At 44.9% G+C, this 22,511-nt stretch overlaps 1 protein-coding gene across 3 annotated transcripts in view; it reads right to left on the bottom strand.

Annotated features, from left to right (window-relative positions):
* Window positions 1–9,922: 9,922 nt before the first annotated feature.
* FZD3 (frizzled class receptor 3) overlaps window positions 9,923–22,511 on the bottom strand; it is a 107,632-nt gene continuing 95,043 nt past the window's right edge. For 2 of the 3 annotated variants that reach the window (XM_056563808.1, XM_056563811.1), the window contains 3 exons: window positions 15,618–15,766; window positions 14,263–14,499; window positions 9,923–13,194 (listed from right to left, as the gene is read on the bottom strand). In XM_056563808.1, coding sequence (XP_056419783.1) covers window positions 12,981–13,194; window positions 14,263–14,499; window positions 15,618–15,766 — 600 coding nt within the window. In that variant the 3' untranslated portion in view covers window positions 9,923–12,980. The remainder of the gene's footprint in view (window positions 13,195–14,262; window positions 14,500–15,617; window positions 15,767–22,511) is intronic. The other variant, XM_056563810.1, reaches the window with a different exon arrangement.

Raw genomic sequence — 22,511 nt, 5'->3', positions numbered from 1 at the left:
ATGGGGCAGACTCTGGTTTGCACTGTTTATGGAGCAGACTCTGGTTGGCACTGTTTATGGGGCAGACTCTGGTTGGCACTGTTTATGGAGCAGACTCTGGTTGGCACTGTTTATGGGGCAGACTCTGGTTGGCACTGTTTATGGGGCAGACTCTGGCACTGTTTATGGAGCAGACTCTGGTTGGCACTGTTTATGGGGCAGACTCTTGTTTGCACTGTTTATGGGGCAGACTCTGGCACTGTTTATGGGGCAGACTCTGGTTGGCACTGTTTATGGGGCAGACTCTTGTTGGCACTGTTTATGGGGCAGACTCTGGTTGGCACTGTTTATGGGGCAGACTCTGGTTGGCACTGTTTATGGGGCAGACTCTGGTTGGCACTGTTTATGGGGCAGACTCTGGTTGGCACTGTTTATGGGGCAGACTCTGGTTGGCACTGTTTATGGGGCAGTCTCTGGTTGGCCCTGTTTATGGGGCAGACTCTGGTTGGCACTATTTATGGGGCAGACTCTGGTTGGCACTGTTTATGGGGCAGACTCTGGTTGGCACTGTTTATGGGGCAGACTCCGGTTGGCACTGTTTATGGGGAACACTCTTATTAGCACTGTGTATAGGACAAAACTTGTGCCATAAAATAAATTACTGACATCCTTATGTCACAGTGAGTGCCGGAGGTACACCCAAATATAGTTTCAATTTGGGGACAGTCTTTGGTTGGCACTGTTTATAAGCGGAGTGCTGAATATGGGAACCCTCTCTGCCAAAGTAAGAGAACATTCTTTGCTGAAACTGTTAATGAGGTTACTCTCTAGTATTGTACATGGGGGCACTCTCTTTATGACACTAAGAATGGGGGGGGGGGGCTTACTGTTGATACTTCATGGGGGAACTATCTGCTTAGACTGCCAATGGGAAAACTCATTTTGACACTGATTATGGGGGAATGCTCTGCTGACACTAATAATGGGAGCACTCTCTAACACTTAATATGGGGTACTCTCTGAAACTATTCATAAAAGCTTTCTCTGACATTGATTATGGGGTACTTACTGACACTAATGGGAGAACTCTCTTTGTCACTGATTATGGGGTACTCTTTGTTACAAGTGGGAGCGCTCTCTGACACTGATTATGAGGTATTCTCTAACACTACTAATGGGAGTTCTCTCTCACACTGATTATGGGGTACTTGCTGACACTAATGGGAGCACTCTCTTTGACATTGATTATGGGGTTTTCACTGACACTACTAATAGGAGCACTTTCTGATACTGATTATGGGGTACTCTCCGACACAACTAATGGGAGAACTCTCTTTGTCACTTATTATGGGGTACTCTTTGTTACTAGTGGGAGCGCTCTCTGACACTGATTATGAGGTACTCTCTAACACTACTAATGGGAGTTCTCTCTCACACTGATTATGGGGTACTTGCTGACACTAATGGGAGCACTCTCTTTGACATTGATTATGGGGTTTTCACTGACACTACTAATAGGAGCACTTTCTGATACTGATTATGGGGTACTCTCCGACACAACTAATGGGAGAACTCTATTTGGCACTGCTTATGAGGTACTCTCTGACACAACTAGTGGGAGCACTCTCTGACACTGATTATGGGGTACTCTCTGACACTACTAATGGGAGAACTCTCTTTGGCACTAATTATGTGGTACTCTCTCTTTGTTACAACTAGTGGTAGCACTCTCTCACACTGATTATAATGTACTCTCTAACACTACTAATGGGAGCTCTCTCTGACACTGATTATGGGGTACTTAATGACAGTACTAAAGGTAGCACTCCCTGACATTGATTATAGGGTACTTACTCTCTGACACTAATAATAGAAGCACTCTCTGACTCTGATTACGGGGTACTCACTGACTATACTAAAAGTAGCACTCCCTGACACTGATTATGAGTTACTCTTTGACACTAATAATGGGAGCACTCTCTGACTCTGATTACGGGGTACTCACTGACTATACTAAAAGTAGCACTCACTGACACTGATTATGAGTTACTCTTTGACACTAATAATGGGAGCACTCTCTGACACTGATTATGGGGTACTCTCTGACACTGATTATGGGGTACTCTCTGACACTGATTATGGGAGCACTCTCTGACACTGATTATGGGGTACTCTCTGACACTAATAATGGGAGCACTCTCTGACACTGATTATGGGAGCACTCTCTGACACTGATTATGGGGTACTCTCTGACACTAATAATGGGAGCACTCTCTGACACTGATTATGGGGTACTCACTGACTATACTAAAAGTAGCACTCTCTGACACTGATTATGAGTTACTCTTTGACACTAATAATGGGAGCACTCTCTGACACTGATTATGGGGTACTATCTGTCTAGCACTGATTATGAGAGTACTCTCTCTGGCACAAATTCTGGGGGGTACTATGACAGTCTTCAGGGGACATCCTCTGTCCAGCACTGTTCATGGGACTGTAGCACTAGATGGCACTCTAGATAATGCTGTGCTCCTGCTAGAAGAAGAGGAATTTAAGACATTTTCTGCAGCAGGGATATTGTATGCCGTGTAGATAACAACCACTATCTGCTGCAATGTAGAAACCATCCTGAGACCTCAAGGAACACAACGCAAATGTCCAGGAAGGAAGATAAATACGAGTTTTTTCTGTCAATGAAAATTTATGCTAAAAGACACAAATGAAAAAAGTAAAAGTTCCCGTAAAAACTCATCATGGAGGTGAGGACGCAATATAGGAGGCTGGAGGCATCACCAGGGGGGCGAGGGCAGGAATTCCTGGGGTGAAGGTGAGCGTACGAGGAGGTAATGAGAGAAGATAACATGGACAGGTCACTGCCTGGCGGGAAGGTATTTTTCATGGACAGGTGATGAAATGATAGAAGTGCGGCTGCCCTTGTGAGAACGGAGGGATGTGAGGGAATATACACAGGTACAATATATACTGTGGTGTCCCGGTACTGGACTTGGTCCCGTACCTTTGTCGTAAGTCCCCACAGTCAGAGTTCCTCCATGCTGCTAGGGCTTTCCTGGTGGGTTAACCCCTAGTCGCCTCATAGTTCTATTAAGAAGTGTATATATTTAATATGTTTTGCAATAGTGTAAATACATGTTCAGGACCTAAGGTCATGTGATCGTTAATAATTGTGTTATGCTAAGGTTCAAGGACCTTTAGGTCATGTGACAGGTCATGTGATGTAACCATAATGCCCTGATTTAGGACTGACAGGATTGGGGACCAATAAGCTTTGATCCTGCCCCTTCTGTATATAAGGGCGCTGTATCCACTTAATCTCTCTCTTGTATCCTGGATATGAAAGAAAGCGGATCTGTGATCACAGCTACAAGACAAGCTAGGCCTGAAGCCTTCCACCTCAGCCGCATTCTAAACCGTGACTCAATTCTCACCAATCCTACGTGACTACCTAAACATACCCCTAAATTCAGTGGAACAGCCTACAGTAAAAATCAAAGCTTATTTTACCTCAAAGTCCCAGCCAACCTGTGAGGAGCCTAAGTCCCGGTCCTCTTATAAAAGACTGTTTGTTATCATCATCTGCATAAAATCTGCAGTAAAGTTATTTCCAGTTTATTACTACCTCTGCTGTGGACAATCCTTTTATTCCTCCCTATCGTTCTTGGGACAGGTGGCGGTAGGACATTTATATATCTAGAGGAAGCCCGCACCCTGGCGTCACTATACCCTGCAACACTACTCTGCAACACCCCTGTTCACCTTACATCCCCCAAGCTCACCACATAGCCTGTACCCAGTATATACCTCTACGGTATTGTTATATACTGTATGGTTGTTACTCAGCTGTAGCTGGAATGGCGGCCATATTAGTAGTCCCTTGGCATTGGTACCTATGACTTGTAATGGCAGCCACATTGTCACTTACCTTTATCTTGAGGGAGCTGTAATGGAGGCTACTTCGGTTATCACTCAGCTTTGGCTAGTGGGAGCAGCAATGGCATCGATATTGGTTTCCATTTAGACTTTCAAAGAAAAGAAGCGGGGGATGGGCACTACACACTTATACAATGGCCTTAAAGGGGTACTCCGGCACCTAAGACATCTTATCCCCTATTCAAACGGGGCTAGGGACACCCGTGATCTTGCACGCAGCACCCCGTTACCATCAGTCCCCGGAGCACGTTCACTCCAGGTCTGATTACTGGCGATCACGGGGGCCGGAGCATTGTGACATCACGGCCCCGCCCCCGTGTGACGTCGCCACCACGGACAATTCTCGCGGTTCAGTTTGAACTTCCAAATACTCCTGTAAAAGACTATACCTATGATTTTTTACATGTTTTATGTGGTTTTCATGCCCCTTCTTTGAATATGTTTTATTATTTAGGTCTTAAATGCCCGGCCCCTACCTGGCCCCGGCATCCACCCCACATGACGTCACCAGCTCATCTGGTTTTGGCGCCATTTTTTCATGCATTTAAACACATATACCTGTTACCTTGCCATACAGCAACCACCTGCAATTGAAAAAGGGAGCTGTGACTCCCGAAACGCGTCTTGCTTTATATTTATTATTTTCTTTGATTTCTTATGCTGTAAGAATAAATTATTTTGCATCAATATCCACGACTTGGGTTACTTCCTTGGGAGCGCCAACGCAGCTTTTTTCCTCCAATACTTCTGCAGTCACAAGTCAAGTCACAGTCATCAGTTGTCTAGTCAACATGGCCTGCACTAAATTGTCCCTATCTACAACAAGTCCCAACAAGCCCTTAAGGTCTCTGAAGTCACTGGTCACCTCCGTGGGCCTACACTGTATAGACTGTTCCAGCTGTCACTCAGTAAAGCTGACGTTGTCCGTAACTTGGCATCGGAATCATTATTGTCCCTGTGCCTAGCCCAGGATCCAGCGGTATACCTTCGGGTGGTATTGAGGATAAACCACGCCCTGGCGTCCTGAATACAAGGGGTTAATTCCATCTGCCCCTAGGGTAATTCCAGCTGCACCCCATACCCGATAACACAGTGTAAGATACAGCGGATACCCTGTTGCAACAGCTGGAATCAGAGTTAGTTCTGATCATGGTCATTTAACCCCTGAGATGCTGTTAATACTGATAGTGGCTTTACAAAGAGAGAAAACTTCATCCATAAGGCCATTGGCACTACCATTGGATCACAGAGTGGCGATAGTTTGCCATGGGCTTAAAAGGGCCCCCTGGCAAGATCCCTACAAGATATCAAGTCAGGCTACGAGTACAAGTAGGGTATACAAAGATGGGATATGAGGTCAGGATATGAGGACAGGCTATGAGGACGGGATATGAGGTTTTGATATGAGGACGAGATATTAATTTGGGATATAATGACAAGATATGAGGACGGGATATGAGGCCAGGATACGAGATCAGGATATGAGGTCAGGATATGAAGATGGGATATGTGGATGAGATATGAGGTCAGGACATCAAGACGTGATATGAGGAGGTGATATGAGGACCAGGGCATCCTCATATGTTGCTTTTCCTCTCCCACAAGGTTTAGGTAGGAAAACCGAGCAACTCCGGGTATTTTTTCTATGGAACTGCACTGGGCACTAGCGGGAGGCAGTAGACATGAGACTCTTTTAGTTCCAATGTCAGAGGGATTTGTGTGCAGCAGCCGTAAAATAGTCATTACCAGCTTACCCCATGATCCGAGGGGCTCCGATGAGATTACAGTATAAGCGCTATTAAAAGAAACCGCCAAAGCTTAAAGAGGTTAATTTATGTCCTGATGCAAATGAGCTGTTAAATAGGTATTAACCAGAGGCGGATGTGGATGCACTCGCTCGCTGTGTGATACAATGCCCCCCATTATATTCAGATTACTGGACTGAGCAGGAGCTACCGCTAGGCTTAAAGGGGTTGTCTGCCTGGATTCTACTACATAAGGTTTAACCTACAGCAACAATAACTTCTTACTGTTCATTGTATCCAAGATCTGCAGTGGTGTAAACAGACCTTGTGGTGTCAGGTATATATGGGAGACGTCCATACCCGTCTATGGCACAGAGGTGGGCACTCACCACAGAGGAGCGAAGTTATGGATCACTGTATGGAAGTCCCATTTAATCATTATGTGGGTGGAAATATATAGGTACGGCATGGCGGTATTATTTTATTAGTTATCTTTGTATTGTGGCATTATGTTTCAGCGCTTACTGGAAGAAAGGATTGTTTTTCTACAAATTTGGCAATTTGCTGCAACTTCCGATACTTGCCCAAGGCTTTAGTTATCATGATATTTATCCCATGCAAGTCTACTATTTATATCCTGATCCAATAGAGATAGTAGCAGTATACAGATAGAGCTGGAGGGGAGGTGTATAACTACTATATATCCTTATCCCATAGAGATAGCAGCAGCAGTATACAGATAGAGCTGGAGGGGAGGTGTATAACTACTATATATCCTGATTCCAGAGAGATAGAAGCAGTATACAGATAGAGATGGGAGGGAAGATGTATAACTAGTATATATCCTGATTCCATAGCGATAGCAGCAGTATACAGATAGAGCTGGGAGGGGAGGTGTATAACAACTATATATATCTTGATCCCATAGAGATAGCAGCAGTATATAGATAGAGCTGGGAGGGGAGGTGTATAATTACTATATATCCTAATCACATAGCGATAGCAGTAGTATTTAGGTGGAGCTGGAGGGGAGATGTATAACTACAATAAATCCTGATCCCATAGCTATATCAGCAGTACACAGAGCTGGGAGGGGAGGTGTATAACTACTATATATATTCTGATCCCATAGATATTTCAGCAGCAGCAGTATACAGATAAAGCTGGGAGGGGAGGTGTATAACTACTATATATCCTAATCCCATAGTGATAGCAGCAGTATATAGATGGAGCTGGAGGGGAGGTGTATAACTACTATATATACTGATCCCATAGAGATAGCAGCAGTATATAGATGGAGCTGGAGAGGAGGTATATTACTACTATATATCCTGATCCTGTAGAGATAGCAGCAGCAGTATACAGATAGAGCTGGAAGGGAGGTGTATAACTACTATATATCCTGATCCCATAGAGATAGCAGCAGCAGTATACAGATAGAGCTACAGGGGAAGTGTATAATTACTGTATATCCTGATCCTATAGAGATAGCAGTATATAGATGGAGCTAGAGAGGAGATGTATTACTACTATATATCTGATCCCATAGAGATAGCAGCAGCAGTATACAGATAGAGCTTGAGAGGAGGTGTACAACTTCCATATATATGCTGATCCCATAGAGATAGTAGCAGCAGCAGCAGTATACAGATAGAGCTGGAGAGGAGGTGTATAACTACTTTATGTCGTGAGTCCATAGAAATAGCAGCAGTATACAGATAGAGCTGGAAAGGAGAGATCTGGGAGCTGCCAGGAGGGATCCAGTAGGTAATGATGTAATCCTCTACTTACCAAGGAAGTCAGCTGACCCAAGACTGACCACTTCCTCTGACACATTAAACACTGTGCTTTTCACATGACCAATTTACAGTAATGAACCACATGGATGCAGCTGTGCTGGCATAAAACAGATGGCGCTGTAGGACTTTAAATAAAAAAAACAAATCGTACACTTTCATATCTTTCACAGAAATTTTTATTACAAAAATTCAACCTCTCTCTAAAACTGAAATGTCCATCTACAGAGGAATCAACTTTTTTTTTATACACTCATTGGTTAAAGTGCTAACACAAATTTTTTTTTTTTTTTTTACAGATTGGAGGTTGACGCCTTGTAAACAGGTAGGTACAGCATAAATCTACACAACCGAGTGCAAATAAAAGTACAGCAATCTACTGGACAAATATACAATAGGTACAGAGTAAAAAAAAACGCCACTCCCATGATGCTCAGCAGGAAGATACAAAATGGAGATCTGACAATATCAGACTTTCTTTATATATGGTTTAGATCAGTGTTTCCCATCCAGGGTGACACCAGCTGCCACAAAACTACAACTCCCAGCATGCCCGGACAGCCGAAGGCTGTCCGGGCATGATGGGAGTTGTAGTTTTGCACCAGTTGAAGGTACTCTGGTTAGAAAACATTGGCTTAAAGGGTTACTCCGGTGGAAACTTTTTAATTTTAAATCAACTGATACCAGAAAGTTAAACAGATTTGTAAATTATTTCTATTAAAAAATCTTAATCCTTCCAGTACTTATCAGCTGCTGTATACTACAGAGAAAGTTATTTTCTTTTCAAATTTCTTTTCTGTCTGAATCCAGTGCTCTCTGCTGACACCTCTGTCCATGTCAGGAACTGTCCGGAGCGGGATAGGTTTGCTATGGGGATTAGCTCTGGCTCTGGACAGTTCCTGACATGGACAGAGGTGTCAGCAGAGAGCACTGTGATCAGACAGCAAAGAAATTCTAAAAGAAAAGAACTTTCTCTGTAGTATAAAGCAACTGATAAGTACTGGAAGGATTACAATTTTTTAATAGAAGTAATTTACAAATCTGTTTAACGTTCTGGCACCAGTTGACTTAAAATAAATTGTTTTTCACCGGAGAACCCCTTTAAAAACTACTGCCACTCACTGTTACGTGAGAAAAATAGACCTGAACATGTGATCCTGAGGGCTTCAAGGGATGCTCCATCTCATTGAAGTTTAGAAGATGACATCATCATGTTGGTGAAGGACCATGAGCGGAAAAACCCAAAAGAAGGAACTGTGTTCTTCTGAAGAGCCCCCCAAATATTCGACTAGACACCTCCAACCCAATGTTTCCGATAAAGTGCTCTATCATTGGCTTTTTTGTTGGAGAAGTTATGGGGGGCTCTACGGTGAGATGGCAAAAACTTTGTGGCAAAGTCGAATGTAAAAGAGCCAACCGGGTTGGAAGTGGCCAACATTATGAGGCCTTCACAAGGAACCCAACCTAGATGAACATTCTACTATGCCAGAAGATGACTATGGTGAAGGACCACAAGCTAAGAACCCTTCTAAGTATCTCAACAAGAAGTGTGGTGGTATGAAGATCCCATGATCTTCTTGGAACTGCAGTTTTTTTGTTGTTGTTGTAGAAGTCTACGGTAGGTTGGCAAAATGTTGTGGGAATTTTGAGCAAAATCCAACTGAGTTACAGTAGGATAGTTCTCTTTACATTCACATTTAGTCATACACGTGTGGGAAGTGACCAACGTTATGAGTTCCTCAAAGTGCCTTCAAGGAGAACGATATCAGGAGTTGACTATGGTGAAGGACCATGAGCTAAGAACCCCTACTAAGTATCTCAACAAAGAAGTGTATTGGTGTGAAGATCTCATGATCTTTTTGGAACTCCAGTTTTTTGTTAAGTTGGCAAACTTTTGTGAAAATTTTGAGCAAAATCCAACTGAGCTACAGTATGAGAGTTCTCTTCCCATATACATTTAGTCATTTAGTGGGAAGTGACCGACGTTATGAGTTCCTCAAAGTATCTTCAAGAGGAATGCTATCTAAATGAATATTCTATTATGTCAGAAGTTGACTATGGTGAAGGACCATGAACTAAGAACCCTACTAAGTATCTAAGCAACAAAGTGTAGTGGCATGAAGATCCCATGATCTTCTTGGAACTGTAGTTTTTTTTATTGTTAAGTTGGCTAAATTTTTTGGAAATTTTGAACAAAATCCAACTAAGCTACACCATGATAGTTCTCTTCCCATTCACATTTAGTCATACACGGGGTGGGAAGTGACTGACGTTATGAGTTCCTCAAAGTGTCTTCAAGGAGAACGCTATCTAGATGAACATACTATTATGTCAGAAGATGACTATGGTGAAGGACCATGACCTAAGAACCCCACTAATTATCTAAGCAACAAAGTACGGTGGTATGAAGATCTATTTTTCTTGGAACTATGGTAATAGAATTCTCCAGTGTTTGTTTTTTTTTCCCCGTAGAAATCTATGGTAAACTGGAAAATTTTTGTGGAAATTCTGAGCAAAATTCAACTGAGCTACAGTATGAGAGCTCTCTTCCCATTCACACTTAGTCATACACGGAATGGAAAGTGACCATTAGGAGTTCCTCATAGTGCCTTCACGGAGAACGATATCTAGATGAACGTACTATTATGTCAGAAGATGACTGTGGTGAAGGACCATGAGCTAATAACCCAGTAAGTATCTAAACAAAGAAGTGTGGTGGTATGAAGATCTCATAATCATCTTGGAACTGCGGTAATAGAAATCTCCAGTGTTTTTTGTTGTTTTTGTAGAAGTCACAGGGTTTTTTTTTTTTTGTGTTTTTTTTTTTGGTAAGCTGGAAAATTTTTGTAGGAATTTTGAGCAAATCCAACTGAGCTACAGTATGAGAGTTCTCGAGTTCTCTTCCCATTCACATTTTCTCATTTAGGGGGTGGGAAGTGACCAATGTTATGAGTTCCTCAAAGAGCCTTCAAGGAGAAAGCTATCTAGACGAATTCACACTATGAAGAAATTATAATCGGAGCACTCACCTGGCTCCAGACGCTGTCATCTAAATAGATGCATTCACGGGGAGGCAGAAGGTGATGGTATGTGGGGGAGGAACACCCGAACCACGGTCCGTTTTGCAACTCCTGGTGCTTCATCAGGCCCTCCAGGGTGTTCCTCCCCCACATACCATCACCTTCTGTCTCCCTGTGAAAGCCTCAATTTAGATGACAGTCTGACAGCGTCTGCAACCAGGTGAGTGCTCCGATTATACCAGCCTTTTGCTCCACTTCGTAGCAGCACCATCTCCAGACACGTTCGTAAATAACTCACCCACCTGCAACCGCATACACTAGCACAGAGAACTCTCTGACACAAATGAGTGACTGTGCCATGATCGTCCTTTCTCCAGTGTTTCTATCTAGATGAATGTTTTGTTACGTCATATAACATCTTCACGCTAATGAAGACCCATGGTCTGAAGTCCTCACTAATTCCCCAAAACACAGGAGTTGTCATTATCATTTTGGTAGAGGACCATGAGTGGAGAACCCAACTAATACCCTACAGGTGCCGTGGTCTTCTGAAAAGTTTACCGGGTCTAGTGTTAAAAACAAAAAGTCATTGAGGTTCTGTGTTTTTTTAAATAACTTGGGGTCAACAAGCTCAGGACCAACCTGGTGTTGGCCAATGCTTATCACAAATCATTTTCGGTAAATTCCACCACTATGTGCCGATAGAGAGTGCACCGTATTTCTTTTTTACATTGACTAGGTGACTGTAAACTTGACTGGAGTCCAGTGTTGTAAGTGACAGTACTGACCTCCGAGATGTTTCTATAAAACAGAAAAAACATATTTCTCCCTATGGCCTGAGGGAGGTTAAATACTGCAATGAACCCACATTTATCAGTAGTTATAAAAAAAAATTAAATACAACAAATTCCAATTTTTGTTTAAAAAATGAAAAAATTTAAAATTACAAGAAATTCCTTTTTTTCCCCTCCATATATCTACAAGATAATTTCCTAATATACAAACATCTATGTCCGTCTCTACTATACGTAATCGCATTGACTATTAGAATCCAGTGCTAGATTTAGGTCCAAAAGGTTTGAATGGCTTCTGGTGGTAAGAGTTCGAAGATTGTGAAATTTTTTTAAATAGTTCATAGGTCCAATTCATGATTTACTGTTTCCATATAGCATTACCACTTATCAAGCATATCCTCTGGACACAAAGTCCGGGGAGACATGACCGATCTTGGTGGAAAACTCACTGTTGACTGGATCAGTGTTTTATTCCTGAAAAACTTGTGCAACTCAATTTGATGGGGCAAAATGGAACAGCAATAAAATGGCGCCCGTGGGAGATGTTTTTTCAATCTGACACGATATAGTAGAAGTTGCAAGGCTCGAATTGTGCAACAGTTGCAACAAGCTATTCAGGTCCCACCTGAAGCTAAGATCTCGTGGCCATAGTCAACACCAGGACTTGATCTTAAGGGGATACTCCGCCCCTAGACATCTTATCACCTATCCAAAGCAGCAGGACCCCCGCGATCTCCCAGCTGCACTTGGCATTCGTTTAGAGCGTTGGGTGCAGTGCCAGAGGCTCGTGACATCACCGCCATGCCTGCTCATGACATCACGACCACGCCCCCTCAACGCAAATCTATGGGAGGGGGCGTGACGGACGTCACGCTCCCTCCCATAGACTTGCATTGAGGGGGCGTGGCCGTGACGTCACAAGCCTCTGCCCCGCATCGCCAGTCATCCGGCATGGAGCGAAGTTCGCTCTGTGCACCGGATGTCTGGGTTGCCGCAGCCAAGATCGCGGACCCCTTTGGATAGGGGATAAGATGTCTAGGGGCTGAGTATCCCTTTAAGCTCTTTACCTGCCGGGCTTGAACACTGACTGTCAAGACTGCCCACAAGACAAGTCTGTAGATACAAAGTGTAGAGAATGGTGATCCATGAGATGGGACATCCTGCCGTGGGGGACCCATTCAGATGCCAGGACTCTATGAGAAGTTCTTGGACTTCCTTATCTCCGAGATTTAATTTCTTGACAAAAAATTACAAATTGAACATGGAAGAACAAGTCAAATAAATAATTTAAGAGTCCGAGGGAAAAATCACGATCCACACAATGAACGATCTACGTTCTCTTGATGGACAACTCCTCCCGTGAGTACACCTCCGAAAGAAGACAGCACCAGGAGATGAGCCGATCACCGTTCTCCAAAGATGTGACACTGGAAGGGACATTACAGTAGATTTTACTCCGAAAGGTCCAGCCGACACCAGTTTGTAGTCCTGAAGGCTAAAATGGTCCTCGCTCCACTCATCTCTAGAGTGGAAGGTTCCATGTATGATGTTCCATTGCTCGATAAGTAGACAACACATGTATGAAAGGTAACATGGGTTTATATGGTCGGCTTTGATGTGCAATAGAGTCACTATGTGACCAAGGTGAATCGTGTGCCGACGTACATCGTAGTGCCTCTGAATGAAAAGTGTCCTTCAAGCACTTGCTCCGTCCTCCTCAATGACCCGGTTCATGCTGGTACCATGTGTGATGTGAGCCAGCGGGTTGTTCAAGTCTCTGATACTGCCCTGTCGAGACTGTTCATTGAGTCTGTGGGTGCTACTATGTACAGAATGATGATCCGTCAGACGGGACATGCTGCCGTGGGGGAGTCGTTCCTCGATTCCTCGGTAGCTGCATGGTGTGTACCTGGGAGAAGGACAAAGTGACATTTGTGGTCATTTATTCTTAAAGGGGTATTCTGGTGAAAAAACATTTTTTCATACCAACTGGCTCCGGAAAGTTAAACAGATTTGTAAATTACTTCTATTAAAAAATCTTAATCCTTCCAGTACTTATCAGCTGCTGTATACTACATAGGAAGTTCTTTTCTTTTTGAATTTCCTTTTTGCCTGCTTTATGGCGACTGCAATTCTTCAGGATGTAATGGGGAAGGAAGATGAGGGAGTGACCGATGGCTGCATTTAGTTGTTAACATCATGCATGGGAGATAACCTACAAAAGGTATATGGTTGTCATACAGGTGAGGGTCCCCAAGTGTCAGAATTAAGAGCCACTCTTAAAGGGGTACTCTGCTGGAAAACATTTTTTTAAATCAACTGGTGCCAGGAAGTTAAACAGATTTGTAAATTACTTCTATTTAAAAATCTTAATCCTTCCAGTACTTAGCTGCTGTATGCTCCACAGGAAATTCTTTTCTTTTTTGGATTTCTTTTCTGTCTGACCACAGTGCTCTCTGCTAACACCTCTGTCCATGTCAGGAACTGTTCAGAGCAGGAGGGAATCTCCATAGCAAACCTATCCTGCTCTGGACAGTTCCTGACATATACAGAGGTGTCAGCAAAGAGCACTGTGTTCAGACACAAAAGAAATAAAAAAAGAAAAGAACTTCCTGTGGAGCATACAGCAGCTGATAAGTACTGGAAGGATTAAGATTTTCAAATAGAAGTCATTTACATATCTGTTTAACTTTCTGGCATCAGTTGATTTCAAAAAATGTTTTACAGCGGAGTACCCCTTTAAAAGTGTCAATAACAAGTGCACCCATGTATCATTTGCTATTCACTATTTGTCTATTTACTCCTACTCCCCCAAGGGTGGGATTTGGTCTATGATTGAACACACCGCAGTGGTGGGAGGGTTCTTGTCTTAGCAGATTGCCTCTCAACCACAAGTTGGCATGGACGGGAGAATGTGAAAAGTAGGGTAACCCCGTTTTTTTTCTGGGCCCATTGATGGTCCTTTCATCATCCTTACCTTCCATCTCTGGAGCGATGGAGACTTCCGTGGTAACTGCTCATTTTGCTGTGCACGCTCCCGGCTTTGCTCCGTTGGTCATCAATCATAGCCAGTTGAGTGGAGGAGGCATGGGTGGACGTACCCTGAGTGGACGTTCCTCTTGATTTCCGGACGATGGGCATATTCGGGTCCCGTAAAAGGGATTGAGCAAAATCTGGCTCCTGGAGAACCTGTCGACTTTCATGCACACCTCTGCTGAGAGAATATGTAAAGAAGCAATTTTAGAATGATATATCTTTATGTATATAGTGTTGCTTTTAATCTTTTCACAGTCTTTTTTTTTGTGGATCCATTGGTGAGCAGTGTCCCTAATTCGAGAGCCTGTAACCCCCTGGGACAGTCGTCAACAACTCAGTTCTTAAAGATGTACTCTGCCCCTAGATATCTTATCCCCTATCCAAAGTATAGGGGATAAGATGTCTGATTGAGGGGGTCCCACCGCTGGGGACCGTCGGGTACAGCATCAGAGGCTCGTGACGTCAATGTCACGCCCGCTTGTGCTGTCACGGCTACGCCCCCTCAATGCAAGTCTATGGGAGGGGGCGTGACCTCCCATAGACTTGCATTGAGGGGTGTGGCCATGATATCACAAGCGGCGCGTGACCATGACATCACAAGTCTCCGTCCCGCATCGCCAGTCATCCGACACGGAGCAAAGTTCGATCTGTGCACTGGATGTCTGGGCACTGGATGTCCTTTGGATAGGGAATAAGATGTCTAGGGACGGAGTACCTTTTAAATACTGCGTTGTTGACCACTGTCCCAGGGGGTTACAGGCTCTCGAATAAGGGTCACTGCTCACTGCTGGTGACTTCCGCGATCTTGGCTGCAACACCCCAGACATCCGGTGCACGGAGCGAACTTCTTTGATTACTGGTGATGCGGGGCGGAGGCTGGTGATGTTACGGCCATGCCCCCTCAATGCACGTCTATGGGAGGGGGCGTGACATCCGTCACGCCCCCTCCCATAGACTTGCATTGAGGGTGTGTGGCCGTGACGTCACGAGCCTCTAGCGCTGCACCCGGCGCTCTAAACGAACGCAGGGTACAGCAGGGAGATTGTAGGGGCCCTTTGGATAGGGGAAAACATGTCTGGGGCTGAGTACCCCTTTAAGGCCCACCAACATTCTGGATTATTACTCCATTAGAATAGAACAGGAAAAATTTTAACACTGGACTGTTGGTGGCCTTGAGGACTGGATTGAGGACCTCTGCCCTAGGGTGTACTCTCTTGGTAAGAAGCTCTTGCCCCAGCAACCAATCACGAAGACCATATGTTGGTGAGATTCTACTCGAGCTGCGCCGATACTCACTCTTTTTTCCTCCGACCATGGAAGAAGCTGGCCCATTCGAAGCAGGTCTTCTTGCTTCCAACCCAGAAGACGGAGGGTATGCCAACTACAAGTGCCATCAGGTACTTCATGAGGAAGAGAATCAGGTCGGGACGGCTCGTCTTGGCCACCTGAAAAACGCAAAATGTAAAATATACTTAGCCTGTCTTCAGGGAGCATGTCATTTATTTGTTTTAAATATACAGTAACATATACATATAAAACTTTTATAAAAACAAAAATCCAAAAACAAGACAAAATACGTTCTTCCAGTCTAAACTTGGATACCAAAAAAAAAGTCTTATTACCATGACATGTCAAGTCTATAGTGATAAATATGCCTTGTATAATCCGTGCACTTGTGCCCACCATAGCCAAAACATTTTAGGTGTCCACTTACACCCATCTCTCAGCGTCCATTAGTTCCCATAGTTTATACAGCTGCGTCGGTGCTTAAATACAACATATGTTGTGGTGTCTAAATATTATACCCCAGAGAGCAGCAAAAGCAATAAAAACAAGAACAAGTCACTGACAATGATCCCTTGTGTCAGAGGTTCTCAACCAGGGGTATGTGTACCCCCCTAGGGGTACACCAAGGGTTATGCGGGGGTACGGCAATTCGCTGAAAAATACCGGCCATGCATTGGCCAGTATTTGTCAGCGCAGAGCGGGGATTGGACGCCGCAGTAGCCGCGGCAGCTCATTATATTGTACTTTACGTGAGCTGCAGTGGCTGCCGGGCCTGACGTGTGACGTCGCGGATGTTGCGCGTAGGTGCCGGCAGAAGGACGTCACCAGTCAGTGCGGCCCTCCAACTCCCGCTGAACGGGATAGACACAGACCTGGTAAGCATGTAACACCGCAGTATGGGAGGAGGTTATTGTATGTATCTCATATATTGGCCCAGGGGGATCGGAGGGGGGAATAATGGTAAAAGGGGATTGAGATGGAGGGGGGGGGGGGACAATGTCAAAAGAGGATCAGAGGGAGGGGGTAATAATGGCACAAGGGGATTAGAAAGGTAAGCACACGCCATTATGAAATTAAGTACAGTGATCCCTCAACATACGATGGTAATCCGTTCCAAATGAACCATCGTTTGTTGAAACCATCGCATGTTGAGGGATCCGTGCAATGTAAAGTATAGGACAGTGGTCTACAACCTGTGGACCTTCAGATGTTGCAAGACTACAACACCCAGCATGCCCGGACAGCCGGGCAGTTGTACTCACGTGTCCCCGCCGCTCCGGACCGTCACCGCTGCCCAGGATGTCGCCGTCCATCGATGTCGCCGCGTCCCCGGGGTGTCCCTGACGCTCCGGCAAGGCCTCTGCTTCCCCGGCATCCTCGCTCTCCGTCGCCGCCATCACGTTGCTACGCACGCCGCTCCTATTGGATGACAGGACGGCGTGTGCAGCGACGTGATGACGACGATGGAGAGCGCCGACGATGCAGGGGATCCCGAAGAGGACACGCCGGAGCCCCGAGGACAGGTAAGAGACATCACCGGAGCTCACGGGGCACCGTAAACGGCTATCCGGCGGCAGCTGAAGCAGTCAGCACTGCCGGATAGCCGTTTATGCGATGGCCTCGACATACAAAAGCATTGAATGTTGATGCTGCCTCTGTGAGACCATCGCATGTTGAAATTATCGTATGTCGGGGCCATCGTAGGTCGAGGGGTCACTGTACTTTTATGATTTACTTTGGGGGGGTACCCTCTGACATTCTTTCCAGACAGTCGCGAAAAAAAGGTTGGGAACCACTGCCTTATATGTATCAAAGTATCATGAGGTTAACAGTTTTGATTCAGGAAGTGTGAGAAAGTTTTTGCAGGGTAGGGGACAGTATTATAGTAGTTATATTCTTTTATATAGGAGCAGTATTATAGTAGTTATGTTCTTGTATATAGGGGCAGTGTTATAGTAGTTATATTCTTGTATATAGGAGCAGTATTATAGTAGTTATATTCTTGTATATAGGAGCAGTATTATAGTAGTTATATTCTTGTATATAGGAGCAGTATTATAGTAGTTATATTCTTGTATATAGGAGCAGTATTATAGTAGTTATATTCTTGTATATAGGAGCAGTATTATAGTAGTTATATTCTTGTATATAGGAGCAGTATTATAGTAGTTATATTCTTGTATATAGGAGCAGTATTATAGTAGTTATATTCTTGTATATAGGAGCAGTATTATAGTAGTTATATTCTTGTGTATAGGAGGCAATTTTTATTGTGAAAACAAACAAAATTACAATTAACAGAAATTCTTACAATGCAAAACAAAAATAACAAGCATTGTACACACAATGACTACTCAACTAGAGTATGTACAGAGTAATATTAAACTTAGAAAGTCCACATTTGCTGGAAAAGGAAAAACACAAAAAAATTTAATAAAATAACATGACATCATCCGTGTTAAACCAAAGAGACATTCCTCCATAATTTCCCATTATTTTGGTTCCTCCGTATCTCTAATGATTTTACCCACTGGAGCTCGGACATGATCTGTCTTACTGCTGTGATGTGGTGGAATGGCTCATTGTGTATGGACACTCTAGTTCTCATGTGCCAATGGTAATATTTAGTGATAGTAATTATAATGTACATAGTCCCCCTGTCTACAGTCCTGTTACTGGATGGTACAGCATATATGATGTCAGGATACGTCAGGTTCTGCAGTAATGGGATGTTCAGCTTACTGGACACTTCTTCCCATATCCTCCTCCCGGCCCTGCAGTCAGATATGAAATGCTCCATAGTCTCCTCCTGCTGACAACCCAGAGGACAGTTCCTATCAGAAACGCTTAGATATTTCAGGTTACCCCTGACAAAGAGCCTCCCATGGAGCGACAGCCAAGCTATGTCAAAGAATTTTGCGGGGAGTCGTTTCCCATTGAGGAACTTTAGACTTTCCTGTAAAGTGCTGGTCACACAATCCCTCAAGGCAAGCGGAGAGCAGAAGAAAGCCCTACAAACCCTTACGTATAGATCCTTCCTTGGCTTACTCTCTATATAGGACTTCTCAATGCGCCATCTCTTCAGACATCTGAGCCCGTATTCCAGGTAGGGGGGGAGGTAGTCACGCGTCCATCTCCCCCTCTTGAGACTGCCGCCTCGCACCCAAGACTCTGCAAAAGGCAATATCCAGTCCCTGATACTATTCACCCACAGGGAGCTGTTGTTTGAGTCCATGCAACCAAAATTAACTTTTAGAAACATGGAGTCAAAGAACACCCTTGGATTCAGCATATCCAACCCACCCTCTCTCCTCTGTAGGTAGGTGACCCCTCTTTTTATCAGATTCAACCTGTTCCCCCAGAACATCTGGAAGAACAGGCTAAAGAGCCGAGCAGAGAAAGATTCTGGCAAAGGAAAAACAACAGAGACATACAAAAAGACGGGGACCAGGTAAGTCTTCAACATTTTAACCCTTTCTCTATAGGTCAGCCTCCAGTTCTTCCATCGCTGAACCTTTGCATTTCCGGCTTCCAACTTCTCTTCCCAATTTAGTTTGGCGTTATCGTCCCTCCCGAATTTGACCCCTAGGATTTTAATATAGGAGGAGGCTCTCACAAATTGGGGCAGATCAAAGTCTGGATCAGAATCAGATATCCAGAGAGCTTGACTCTTCTCAAGGTTGACCAGAGACCCTGAGGCCTCCGAGTAACTTCTGATGGCCGCAGACAACATCTCCACCTCACGAGGCTCAGATATCACTACAGTCACATCATCCGCGTAGGCAACAACACTCAGGGGTAGGCAGTGGGGGACCGGCACCCCCTGAAAACCACACTCCTGCAGTGACCTCAGAAACGGGTCTAAGGCAAACACATACAGCAGCGGACTCAGTGGGCAACCTTGTCTCACCCCCGCCTCAACCCTGAACATGTCACCCTGCCAACCATTGATCAGAGGAAAGCTCTTGGCCTCACAATACAAAGTCTTCAGCCAATCGATGAATTGTCCCGGAATACCGTACTTTGACAAAGTGGCCCATAGATACTCATGATCTACTCTGTCAAAGGCTTTAGCCTGGTCAAGACTCACAACATATCTCCCACACCTCAGGGCTTTACATCTCTCAAACATCTCCCTTATGGAGATCACTGCCCCAGAGATGTTCCGCCCTTTTACTGTGCCATACTGACAGCCTGCCAACAGTGCCGGGGACAGACAAACTAACCTAGAAAACAGGATTTTTGCCAGAATCTTCCTGTCGACATTCAAGAGGGCAATCGGCCTCCAGTTCTTGATGTCACTCGGCTCTTTACCTTTAGACAGCAGAATCAGCGAGGACACTCTCATGGATGGAGGCATCAGGTGACTTTCTAGACAATTTGTGTAAACATCCACGAGGATTGGAGCCAAGAGGTCTCTGAATGTCTTATAGAATTCTGCTGTTATCCCATCTGGACCTGGTGCCTTCTTCAGATGTAACTTATCAATGGCCTCTTTGACCTCTGCCACCGTCAATTCTGCTGTCAAAGGAGAAAAGTCCAGATCATCAGTATCAGGGAGCGGAGTTGTCTCCAAGAATTGGGTCATCTTGTCTCCATCCAAAACCTTCCTCTGAAACAAGTCAGCATAGTACGATCTCACCACCCCCAGGATACCCTCCCGAGATTCCTGCAAAACACCCTGGGAGTCAGTGAGACCGGTGACAGATTTATTTGCCACCCGCTCCCGGCAATTCTCAAAGGGATCAGGAGACCCTAAGGACCCATAATCCCGTTCAAGAACCAGGGAGGTATACCTGCTGTACTGATACTGCCTTATCTCAGATTTCAGCCGGTCTATCCTTTGTTGGTCCCCACCCGCCGAATACAGTGACTCCAATTCTTTGCGCAGCTTGAGATACTGGCCATACTTACTCTTCCCCTTTATAACTGACAGTCTCTTTAAGAGGGTTCTGATCTCATCCTTGACATCCTCCCACCAGGCGGCCATATCATCATAGAAGTCCACCCTCTCTAGCTGACCCTGTATAAGAGAGTGAACCTGTCTCTGCACAGAAGGATCCTCTAATAGGCTGGAATTCAGTCTCCACAACCCTCTACCTGTCTCAGGACACTGTGTGACACCCAAACAGAAATATAAGGCCAGATGGTCAGAATAAGGGACGATCTTCTCATCTTTCTCACCAATCGTCTCTGTAGGACTAACCAGAGCCAAATCTATCCTACTGCTTCTTCCACCACAAAAATAGGTAAACTTTGCCTTCCGACCACCCTGCACAAACACATCTGACAACCCGGCCTGTAGAATGATTTGGTTTAAGACCTTGGAGTCTCGGGTTAGAGGTCTATTAGAGGATCTATCACTAGTTGTTCTGGAGGCATTAAAATCTCCAGCCAAGATGACGGGGACAGACGTGAAGAGATATGGCTTCACTTCATTATAAAGGTTAACCCTTTCAGTCACTGTCTGTGAACCATAGATATTAATGAGTCGGAGCCTTCTACCCCGAATAGTAACTTCTAGCATTAGGCACCTTCCCATCAATACCTCTGTCAGCCTATGTATAGTTACATCATTGGTGGTAAAGAGGATAGAGACCCCGGCACTTGGTTCCACAGCCAGTGACCAAAAGGATGGACCAGACCGCCATTCACGCTCTGCTTCACGTAACAGTCCTTGAGTATTTAAACGTGTCTCCTGTAAGAAGAAGATGTCAGCATCAATAGACTTTAGATGGTCATATACGACGTGTCTGGTCCTCCTCACTCTGACACTGTTCACATTACTGGAGAACACTTTAAGGGTAAAGTCGGCCATCATAACAAAGGAAAGCAGAAGAAGCAGAGATGTCACCCCCATCATCACAGATCTGAGTCCGAGCCCTCCTGCTGACCACCTGTTTCCATGTCCGATTCGAACAGACGTTTATCCCGTGGGGGTCTCCTTTTTGTGGGGGGATCACCCTCTTGGTCTTCATTAAATTCCTCTATCACTCTCTTTAGCTCCCTCTCCATCTCTTCCTCAGCGTCTGACTCTGACAACACACTGTACCTATTTGTGATGGTCATTACACCTGACCCGGGGTCTACTTTCTTTTTGGAGGGCTTTTGGACAGTGGTCCATCCCTCCTCAGGCTTACGGCTGGTTTTGTCTTTTTTCCGTCTCTTCTGCGGATTTATTGATGCTGGGGCAGAAGAAGACATGGCCACAACCTGCTCAGTGACCTCCCTGTTCCCCTCAGTGGCTCCTGGCTGGGACTGGTCGGGCACTGTGTCACCAATATTGTCACCCATATTGTCACCCCTAGTGTTACCTACAGTGTCACCCATATTGTCACCCCTAGTGTTATGCTGAGGCTCGGGCTGTGTCACTGCTGACCCGGACACCAACGTCTCCTCCTCCAGGTCCTCTGCCCCCTCCAGCAGGTCCTCATCAGGGAAGTCCTTACAGATATTATGCCAGGCGTCAGGACAGTCCCTGTGGGAGTGACCGGTCTTACCACAGAGGTTGCAGCGGATGTTCTGGTAGGTGGCGCTGACATGGCCGATCTCCCCACATAAATTACACTTCACCAGGGTGCACACACTTGCGATATGACCGGTTTTCCCACACTTGAAGCATTTTCTGGGCTGACCTGCATAGAAACAAACCCCTTTCTCCCGACCAATGAAAAATGAATTGGGCAGATGTTGGGTAATGTTATTAATCTGCCGTAACTTTACCAGGACCTTCCACCCGCCCGTCCATATGCCGTCCTCATCCCTGGTCTTAGTCAGGTCTGACATTAGGTCACAGTGCCTTTTTAACCACACAACAATATCCTGGGGGGGGACAGACTCGTTCCAGAATATAATGGTGACATTCGCTGTGTCCGGTCTGGAGATGGGGACAAAGCTGAACTT

This window comes from Hyla sarda, chromosome 3 (genome assembly GCF_029499605.1).
Source record: "Hyla sarda isolate aHylSar1 chromosome 3, aHylSar1.hap1, whole genome shotgun sequence".
Lineage (NCBI taxonomy): Eukaryota > Metazoa > Chordata > Amphibia > Anura > Hylidae > Hyla > Hyla sarda.
This window is presented reverse-complemented; position numbering and strand designations above follow the sequence as displayed.